This window comes from Sus scrofa, chromosome 5 (genome assembly GCF_000003025.6).
Source record: "Sus scrofa isolate TJ Tabasco breed Duroc chromosome 5, Sscrofa11.1, whole genome shotgun sequence".
In the NCBI taxonomy this organism is placed as follows: domain Eukaryota; kingdom Metazoa; phylum Chordata; class Mammalia; order Artiodactyla; family Suidae; genus Sus; species Sus scrofa.
In genome coordinates, this window is record NC_010447.5 from 21,750,086 (window position 1) to 21,761,095 (window position 11,010).

The 11,010-nt window shown below is 44.9% G+C and overlaps 1 protein-coding gene across 1 annotated transcript; it reads right to left on the reverse strand.

The window, feature by feature from the left end:
- On the reverse strand, positions 9,585-10,668 carry APOF (ovarian and testicular apolipoprotein N). The gene is made up of 2 exons (NM_001003925.1): positions 10,591-10,668; positions 9,585-10,448 (listed from the first exon to the last, which is right to left on the reverse strand). Exon 2 carries the CDS (start codon positions 10,426-10,428, stop codon positions 9,664-9,666), a length of 765 nt encoding a protein of 254 aa, NP_001003925.1. The 5' UTR covers positions 10,429-10,448; positions 10,591-10,668; the 3' UTR covers positions 9,585-9,663.

The following is an 11,010-nucleotide window of genomic DNA, read 5'->3' on the forward strand; positions in this document are numbered from 1 at the left end:
AAGCCAGGATCTGAGTTGTAGCCCTTGAATAAGGTCCACCACCAGTAAGGAGGTGAACTTACTACTTCTGACACCAAAGGGGTCACGGTAGCTGTTTCTTCCAGGTCACCCATGGCTATGGTGCTCCCCAAGACCTCCTTGCTGGTCTCTGGTGGAGGGGTTTTCACCTCTCTCTCATTGTAATACTGGATCACACGATGAATCCCAGACTTCACTACAGGTTTAAGTGAAGTACTGATCAGTATTCCCCAGGGCCCCCCTGACGATCCAGCCATGGCTGTCAGGAGGTCATAACCCAGATCTATGACCCCATCTCGGCCTCTTTCCTTGGCCTTGTCGGAGCAGTTCTGAACAGCGTAATACAAAGCCGTGCCCAGGTTGTAGAAGGTTCCCACTCCCGGCAATAGCTGGACTATATTGTGCACACTCTGCTCCTTCTCATGCTCGCAGTCCTTGATGGAGAGGGATCGACGAGCCCTCTTTGGGCTTGTCTGCTCCTCGGCCCACTGCTGCAGAGCAGAAGACAGGGCATCCGCTGATACTCCCCTACCTGAGCTTCTGCCTTTCTCAAGTTCTTGAAGATGTCTGATAAGCATCTCTGTAGCATTTATACCCCCCTGGCGGTAGAGCTGAAGCTTCAGGACCTGTACATCAGCTTGACAGCCAGCTTTCTCCAGAGCAATCATCAGTGACAGGCCTATCAGGAACTTGGGTAGAGGGGCCATGTGGGTGAAGCCAGGCAGGGATTTGGGGAGCAGGGTCTCGCAAGACAAGGGGTCTGAGGAAGGTGGCCAGGATCCCAAGGATGAAGGAAGATGCACCAAGAATTTTGTCTTGTTTCCATATGAAATGGCATCCACAGCGTGTAGCAGGAAGCAGCAAAGAAGTAACTCAACTAGCACGGTGATGAATCTGAGACCACACATGTCCAGAATAGAGTTAGCTGGAGAGGGGAGAAACCAGAAACATACAAAGTTTCCTAAGGGCTGTGGTCTGAAAGGAGCCCACAACACAGGACATACCTCATCTATCACCTCCAAACTTCTGTTCTTTTTTAGTAAAGGCCTAAGAATCAGGAAACGTAGCCCAATTGTTCCCACTTGGCCTTCTTCATCTTTAGGTCATTGGGGTCTTCCTCTGCCTTATTTCCACCCACTTATAGGGGGCCCCAAATTACCGCACAGTCCAGTGATTGAGAAGTAAGATCACTTTGGTAGTTTTGGTAGCTCCTCAATCCCTTTCTGCCTACTCCTCCGTCATGAAGAAAGTAGGTTTTGCTTTCCCCTACAATCAGTAAGAGCTGTAATATATGCAAATATTTGTCTATTTGTACTGGCTTCTCAAACTTTGTCCCCTTGTCACACACTCAACCTCAATAACTAAAACTCTGTTTTTTGCATTTTCTACAGGTCCCTGCCACATTTCCACTCTATGACATAATAGGAACTGGGAAACCCAGAATCAGAAATGATTAGATGTCTATGATTCTCTTCTATTTTATTTCTCTTTTCAGTTTAAAAATTAGGAGAGGAAAAAAAAGAAAAAGATTTCCCGTCATGTGGTGCAGCGGAAACGAATCCAACTAGGAACCATGAGGTTGTGTGTTCAATTCCTGGCCTTGCTCAGTGGGTTAAGGATCTAGCATTGTCGTGAGCTGTGGTGTAGGTCGCAGAAACGGATCTGGCATTGCTGTGGCTGTGGTGTATGTCACTAGCTACAGCTCCAATTAGACCTCTAGCCTGGGAACCTCCATATGCCATGTGTGCGGCCCTAAAAAGACAAAAAGACAATAAATAAATAAAAAATAAAAATTAGGAGTTCCTTCCTGCTGTGGCACAACAGGATCTGCAGTGTCTCTGAACACAAGTTCCATCCCTGGTCCCATCCCTGGGTTAAAGGATCTGTGGTTGCTGCAGCTGCAGCATAGGTTGCAACTGTGGCTCAGATCTGATGTGCCAAGGGGCAGCCGAAAAAGAAAAAAAAAAAAAAAAACTAGTGGAGTTCTCTTGTGGCTCAGTAGGTTAAAGATCCAGTATTGTCACTGCACTATCTCTGGTCACTGCTGTGGCACAGGTTTGATCTCTGACCCAGGAACTTCCATATGCCATGAAAGCGGTCCTAGAAATGGCAAACAAACAAACAAACAAACAAAAAAAAAATCTGGACAAGTTCCTCCTGAATCAGTTCCTCCATAAAACACTTCAGAATTACTGTGGAAATATTGATAAATTATATGGTTATCATCCATAGACCCTGAGAGTCTCTTAACTTCGGGGTATCTTCAGATTTTTGCCTAATTCTTCAACATGTTCCCAAGACTCATACTTGCAGTTCTAGACCATGTTGCTAGCAAAAGCTCTGAACTGTGTCACCAGCAACATGGGAGATGGCTTCTCAGCAAACTCAGTCACCATCTGAGCTGGCTGGTAAACCAACCATCCCAGTGGACATATTCACCATCAATACATTCCTCAGGGTGTGTAGCTGAGTTTTGGATTTATTCAAGCTTCACTGTAATTGCCCCCAGGATCCCTTGGAATGATTTTTGTATTGCCAATACCTTCTTCCTCATTATGCTTTTTGCTCTCACAGATGAGTGTTTCAGTGGTGTCCTTTCCTCTCATCTTAGCAAGCTGAAGCTGCAGAATGTGTGCCTCAGTTAGGTAGCCAACTTCCTCCAGGGTCACCTCCAGAGCTAAGTTGGATAAATACTCAGGCAGAGAGGCTAAGGTGGGCACCATGCACAAGAGATCCTGGTGAGTCTTGGGATCTGGGAGAGGGATCTGGTTGGAGAGCAGAGGATGCTTAGTTTCTATGAAAGACAACTGAAAAGTCAGGGCCCCTTCCTGGGCATTTCTTGGAGAAGTAGACAGCAAGACACAGCAAAAGAGCAGCACAGCTTGGATCATTGTGGGTTGGCAGAATAGCCCTGCTGGAAAGAAGCAGTGCTCAGATTGGGAAGTGGTAAAGGCTTGGGATGAAGAGACACCAAGACTGGTCAGAAATGACAAACGTTTTAGCTCTTAGAAACCACAGTTACCCTGGGCAAACTTCATTCCCACTCTTAAAGGCTATGGGAGATTATCACTGTTTTGGGGAAGAAACAAGCCAGAGGAACAAAAAAGTCCAAACATCTCCTTTGCTTTTGTATCTTCATGACTCAAATGACTGTTTTGACTTTTTGTTGTATCTCACTTTCTCCCTTACCCCATTCAGAATTACGAGGAAGCCAGAATGCTGATAGTTTCCAAAACAGTGGACATAGCATTTGCAAATATTTATGCATCTCTTTTCAGCCCAGACTTTGTCCTCCTCACCTTCGACCTATACTGGTCAATAAGCCTTTTCCCTTTTTGGCCCTGCTAGTCCTGCCCCATATCCCTGCTGTCCTAAGATTTTACCCTGGTCCTATATGTGAGATGACGGAAAATTCCTCTGTGTCTTCAGAAGGGGAAGAGGGATAAGGCATAAAGATTGATTGCTGTGGCAAGAGACTCCCAAAATGTTTAATAAGTTCTCATTAAAAGGATACATTAGGAGTTCCTGTTGTAGCGCAGAGAAAATGAATCTGACTAGTATCCATGAGGATGCGGGTTTGATCCTTGGTCTTGCTTAGTGGGTCAGGGATCCAGTGTTGCCGTGAGCTGTGGTGTAGGTCGCAGACGTTGCTCAGATCCAGCATTGCTATGGCTGTGGCTGTGGCTGTGGCCAGCAACTACAGCTCCGATTCAACCCCTAGCCTGGGAACCTCAATATGGGTGTGGCCCTAAAAAGGCAAAAAAAAAAGGGGGGGGTACATTAGATGGAGGTCTAGGGAAATTGAAAAGATTGGTAAGTTAAAAGAAATCAGTACATATTTTACTTCTCACTTTTCTTTTTTTTTTGTTTTTTGTCTTTTGTCTTTTCAGGGTGGCACACGAGGCATGTGGAGATTCCCAGGCTAGGGGTCGAATCATAGATACAGCGCCGGCCTACACCAGAGCCATAGCAACGCGGGATCCAAGCTGTGTCTGCAACCTACACCACAGCTCATGGCAACGCCAGATCCTTAACCCACTGAGCAAGGCCAGGGATTGAACATGCAACCTCATGGTTCTTAGTCGGATTTGTATCTGCTGCGCCGTGATGGGAACACCTACTTCTCACTTTTCTAATTCCAGTACAATACGCAAATAAAATGTGTTCATCATCTAGGTAGTAACTCTTTCCAAACCTAACCAAAATGCTAAAAATTGGGCTTCATCTGGGGTTTAGTGGTAACTACAGCCCAAAAATTAGGGAAGAAGGTATCGATAACTTTTCAAACTGGTACCGATTCCTACATATCATTATGGCAGAAATATTCCTTGATGCTGTCACTCACTTCTGACAACAGACAACCAAAGGTAATGGGCCAGAGGGAGGGGCCCAGGGTCTTTGTCTCTATGTATTTCACTTATCTCAGTTCCCAGCAGTGGCCCCTGACAACTAAGAGAAGACAGAAGAAGGAAGAGGAGTGGGTATGTAAGGACACACTACTGAAATTGGAGGAAGCAAAAACTAGGTGCAATGGGGTCCAACACTACCTGATGTTACTAGATGCTAAATACCTAGGGAAACCCTAGGACTCTACAGTTTCTGTGTAGTAGCATAACAAAGGGTAAAAATATTTAACCCTTTTCTCCTAAAATCTATTAAAAGGCAAGGCTATCTTTGGAGTTCCCGTCATGGCGCGGTGGTTAACGAATCCTACTAGGAACCATGAGGTTTCAGGTTCGATCCCTGACCTTGCTCAGTGGGTTAAGGATCCAGCGTTGCCATGAGCTGTGATGTTGGTCGTAGAGGCAGCTCGGATCTGGCATTGCTGTGGCTGTGGTGTAATCTGACAGCTGCGGCTTTGATTCAACCCCCTGGGAACTTCCATAGGCTGTGGGTGTGGCCCTAAAAAGACCAAAAAAAAAAAAAATTGCATGGTTTATTATAGGTAAATTATACCTCAGCCAAAACATTGTTAACGGTGATCTCTGAGTGATCAAATTTGGGAGATTTTCTATAAAATTGCCTAATTAAAAAAAAATTTGCAATGTGAATACATTATATTTAAAACCAGAAAAAAAAACAACTCTTTTCATTTTAAAGAAGATATTAATGGGGAGTTCCCATAGTGGTGCAGCAGAAACGAATCTGACTATGAATCATGAGGTTTTGGGTTCGATCCCTGGCCTTGCTTAGTGGGTTAAGGATCCGGCATTGCAGTGAGCTGTGGTGTAGTTCGGAGACGTGGCTCAGATCTGGCATTGCTGGGGCTCTGCAACAGCTCCAATTAGACCCCTAGCCTGAGAACCTCCATGTGCTGCAGGTACAGCCCTAAAAAGACCCAAAAAAAGTTTTTTTAAATTAAAAAAATAAGGAAGATATTAATGGATCAACCAACAACAAAAATGTGTAAATCCTTTGACTCACAAATTCTGCTTCTGGGAATTTAATTCTCGAAATTAAGTATGAGCCCAGGATGGGAGGATGAGTGAACTAGGTTAAGGGGTATGAGCTTTCAGTTTTTTTTTCATTTTATATATTTTTTTTTCTCAGATTTTTTTACTACCCAAATAAATTTATCACATCTGTAGTTGTATAATGAACACAACAATCTAATTTCACAGGATTTCCATCCCACAGCCCAAGCACATCCCCCACCCCCCAAACTGTCTCCTCCGGAGACCCTAAGTTTTTCAATGTCTCTGAGTCAGCATCTGTTCTGCAAAATTCAGTCTGTCCTTTTTTCAGATTCCACATGTCAGTGAAAGCATTTGATGTTGGTGTCTCATTGTATGGCTGACTTCACTTAGCATGATAGTTTCTAGGTCCATCCATGTTGCTAAAAATGCCGGTATTTCATTCTTTTTAACGGCTGAGTAGTATTCCATTGTGTTTATGTGCCACATCTTCTTGATCCACTCCTCTGTCGATGGACATTTAGGTTGTTTCCATGTCTTGGCTATTGTAAATAGTGCTGCAGTGAACATCAGAGTACATGTGTCTTTGCGAGTCATGGTTTTTGGATAGATGCCCAGGAATGGGATTGCTGGATCAAATGGGAGTTCTATTTTTAGTTTTCTGAGGAATCTCCATACTGCTTTCCACAGTAGTTGCACCAATTTACAATCCTACCAACAGTGTACTAGGGTTCCTTTTTCTCCACACCCTCTCTAGCACTTACTGTTTGTAGACTTTTTTGATGATGGCCATTCAGGCTGATGTAAGGTGGTACCTCGTCATGGTTTTGATTTGCATTTCTCTAATGATGAGTGATGCTGAACATCTTTTCATGTGTTTTTTGGCCATGTGTATGTCTTCTTTGGAGAACTGTTTAGATCTTCTGCCCATTTTTTTGATGGGGTTGTTTGTTTTTTTTTGGTATGGAGCTGCAGAAGGTGTTTATAAATTTTGGAGATGAATCCCTTGTCAGTGGATTCACTTGCAAAGATTTTCTCCCATTCTGTGGGTTGTCTTTTCGTTTTGTTTAGGGTTTCCTTTGCTGTGCAGAAACTTTTAAGTTTGATTAGGTCCCATATTTATTTATTAATTTATTAAGGGCCACAGGTGGGGCATATGGAAGTTCCCAGGCTAGGAGTCCAATCAGAGCTACAGCTGCCAGCCTACACCACAGCCACAGCAACGGCAGATTCGGGCTGGGTCTGGGACCTACACCACAGCTCACAGCAACGCCAGATCCTTAACCCACTGATCGAGGCCAGGGATTGAACCTACATCCTCATGGATACTATTCAGATTTGTTTCTGCTGAGCCACAATGGGAAATCCAAATTCTTGGTCCCTATCCCAGACCTGCTACATCAGAGACTAAGTTCAACAATATGTTTTAACAAGCCCTGTAGGTGATTCTGACGTAGACTCAAATTTGACCAAGGCTCTTGGCACCACTAAAAGTTACAAAGCACAAGTGGCAGTGGGGCTGCAGCAAGGGTAGGGTGGGAAGGTGCTTCTGATCACTTCTCCAGCTGTCCCAAAAACATATTTGCTTTCTTGTTTTTTCTTTCTTTCTTTTTTTTTGCTTTTTAGGGCCGCACCCACAACATATGGAATTTCTCAGGCTAGGGTTCGAATTGGAGCTGTAGCTGCCAGGCTATGCCACAGCCACAGCAATGCCAGATCCGAGCCACGTCTGCAAGCTATACCACAGCTCTGCAACCTACACCAGCAATGCCGGATCCTTAACCCACTGAGAAGGGCCAGGGATCCAACACACATCCTCATGGATGCTGGTCGAGTTCATTACCACTGAGCCACAACCAGAACTCCTGAAAAAGCCTGCTTTTGAGGATGAAAAGTATTCCAAAGTGAGGATAACTCCATTGTAAAGTAGGTGTGTGGGTGGGTGGCATGGCCCTGGGGCTGCCAAGTTTGGTCAAAGACCAGGCTCATTCAGAGGCTCTGGACCCTGTTTTGCAAGTAGTGGGGAACCATCAAGTGCTCTGGACAAGTGAGTAATATAATAAAACCTACGCTTTAGGGAGATAACTCAGAAGGCAGTTTGGAAGATGGACTTAGGAGAAAGGGAGACTGGAGAGAGGAAGACTAGCAGGAAAGCTGCTGCAGGAATCTCGGTCAGAGATAAGGGAATTGTAATGAGGAAGAAGAGGTCTAGAGTAATCAAAGTTATAGAAACAAAAAGTAGAAGGGTGGTTCCTAGGGGCTAGGGTAGGAGGGGAGATGTTGTTTAATGGGTAGATATTTAGTCTCACAAGATGAAAAAGTTCTGGAGACGGGCTGCACAACAGTGGGAATATAGTTAACACTACTGAACTGACCACTAAGAAATGGTTAAGATGGTGAATTTTACATTATGGCCTTTTCCACAATTAAAAAAAACTATACTAAAAAAAGAGGAAACGAGAAAGTTATTTTCTTCAGTTCTAAGAGTGTTTTTAATATGCAGAAGAACAATTTTTCAGATTGAGTGAACTCACAGGATACCATGAAATAGGTGAAAAAACACCCATACTTAATATTTCAGTGTGCCAGGGCTGCCATAACAAAAAATACTGTAGACTGGGTGGATTAAACAGGACTTTATTTCTCACAGTCTGGAGGCTGGAAGTCCAAGATCAAGGCATTGGCAGGTTTGGTTAGTCCTGAGATATCTCTGACTTCTTGCTGTTCCCTCATATGGCCTTTCCACCCTCGGTGTATATGTATTCCTGGTGTCTCTTCCACTTCTTAGGACACCAGTTCCATTGGATTAGGGTCCCACTCTTATGATATTTAACCTGACCTAATTCCTTAAAGACCCTTTCCCCAGACATAGTCACACTGTGGGTGAGGGCTTCAACACATGCATTTTTTGGGGACTGGGGGAGACACAATTCAGTCCTTAACACCTAGAGACATTATCATGTAATACCAAGAATAAAAACTATTAATTAAAAATATGGAAGGAAAGCCCAGTTCCTCTGTTGCATCACCCACATTTCAAGCACCCAGTAGAGACATTGCGTTTTTGTTGGTCATGTTGGACAGCACGGATATAAAACAATTCCATTATCCCTCAAAATTCTGTTGGAGGAGTTCCCATCATGGCACAGAGGAAGCGAATCCGACTAGGAACCATGAGGTCGTGGGTCCGATCCCTGGCCTTGCTCAGTGGGTTGAGGATCCAGCGTTGCTGTGGCTGTGGTGTAGGCAGGTGGCTATAGCTCCAATTAGACTCCTAGCCTGGGAACCTCCATATGCTCCTAGTCTCTCTTCCTTTAAGTCTGGGGCCACGGGATGGGGAATAGGACTTGAGTGCTCTTCTTGGTCCCCCCATTGAGATCACCTGAGACTTTTGCTCATGGTGGCCCCACTCCTTGCAGGTATGGGAGACTGCTCTGGTAGACCTAGACCCACTCTGCCCAGCTGTCTGTCCCATGAGCACGGGAGATGGTTGCTTTCCCCAATGATCTGCAAGAGACATGACCTCTACAAATATTTTCCCATTTGTACTGACTACTCCAATCCCTTGTCACACTCAGCCTCAAAAGACATTGGCACTTCCTGCATGTCCCAGCCACATTCCATCTCTAGATCACAAAAGAAGCGGTGGAGACCCAGAGTTAAGAAAGACCAATTAGGAATTCCCATCGTGGCACAGTGGTTAATGAATCCGACTGGGAACCATGAGGTTGCAGGTTCGATCCCTGGCCTTGCTTAGTGGGTTAAGGATCTGGTGTTGCTGTGAGTTGTGGTGTAGGTTGCAGACGTGACTTGGATCCCACGTTGCTGTGGCTCTGGCGTACAGCTCCAATTAGACCTCTAGCCTGGGAACCTCAATATGCCATGGGAGCAGCCCTAGAAAAAGGCAAAAAGAGAAAAAAAAAAAAAAAAAAAAAGGACCAATTAACTGTGATTCTGATATAGAAGCAACTTTTAATCTTTTTTCAGTTTAAAAATTAACATAAGCAAGGTGTAGCATCCAGTTGGGAAACTAGAAAGGTAGATGAATGGTGAAAGATTACAATATCCCTCAAGTCTAGTACCTAATACACCCACAGTATTTGACAACTTAGAGGGAAATTGAAAGAAAAAATAGGCTTAGGACCAACTAAGAGAGCTAGCAAAGCTGACTCTAGTCACATGTCTTTTAGAGACATTTGAGAAAGGAAATATGATGCCTCAGAGGGCTTCCCTATCCAAAAAACTCCTGGAAATATTTCTGTATGAATTCCAGTATAACACGTGCCAGAATGGCTACAGAACGCTTGACAAAGTATATCTGATCGTCCATAGGCATTGTGAAATCTTTGGTCTCAGGGTTTTTCATCAACCGATTGCCTACTGCTTCCAAATGCTGCCAGGACTCATCTGTGCACTTCTGGGTGACATCAACAGCAGCTGTCTTTAACTCTCTTACCAGCTCAGTGGAAGGGAGCTTCTCAGCAAACTCACCTATCAGTTCTGCTAGCTCGTAGAGCACCCATCTACCCTCCTGCTGACATGCCTCAGGAAGGGTAACTGAGCGCTGGACCCGCCTAAGCTCCCCCGGGGATCCTTCTAGACCCCTCAGCATGATCTCACCATCGTTGATCCCTTTTTCTTCATTGCGCTTTTTGCTCTCACGGATGAGGGTTTCAGTGGTGTCCTTTCCTCCCATCTTAACAAGCTGAAGTTCCAGCATGTGGGCCTCAGTCAGGCAGCCGACCTCCTCCAGGGCCACCTCCAGAGCTAAGTTGGATAGGTACTCAGGCAGAGGGGCTAAGGAGGGGACCACGTGCAAGAGATCCTGACACATCTTGGGATCTGGGAGAGAGATCTGATTGGAGAGCATGTCCAGAGGACCCCCAGTTTCTGTGAAAGGTGGCTGGAAGGTCAGGGCCCCTTCTTGGGCACTTCTTGGAAAGGCAGTCACCGAGGACAGCAAGACACAGCAAAAGAGCAGCTCAGTCTGGATCATGGTGGGTTTGCAAAACAGCCCTGCTGGAAAGAAGCAGTGCTCAGCTTGAGAAGTGGGGAAAGGCTTGGGATGAAGGACTGGTCAAAGCTGAGAAGTGGCTTAGCACTCGGAAACTTCAGTCACCCTGGATATCAGATCTTATAGGCCATGGGAGATACTCACTTGCTCCAGAAAAAAACAAGCCGGAGGAATGAGATGGTCTAAACACGTCCTTTGCCCTGGTGCTTCCCTGATGTAAATGACTGCTTTCTAGATCGGACTTTTCCTTTACCCCAGCCAAAAAAGTTGACCTCTCTAATAACAGCGAAAGACATAACATTCACAAATATTTATCTGCCTCTTCTTGGTTCAGGCTTTGACCTCACCTTTGCCCCCATGCTGAAATCAGGTTTCTCCCTCTGTGGATACTGCCTTTCCTGCCCCATATCCCTCTCACCCTAAGGATTTCTCTACACCAAAATTTAGACCAGGAAAAATTCCCCTTTGTCTTCTGGGGAAGTGGGAGGTGAAAGACAGGGAATGCCAATGATTTCCAGATAAGAAGGAGACCTTAAAATAGTTTTTGTAAAATTTTTTTTTCTT

Excerpts from the sequence above, each read along its gene's own strand:
- APOF (NM_001003925.1), bottom strand. The coding sequence starts at position 10,428 with ATGATCCAGACTGAGCTGCTCTTTTGCTGTGTCTTGCTGTCCTCGGTG.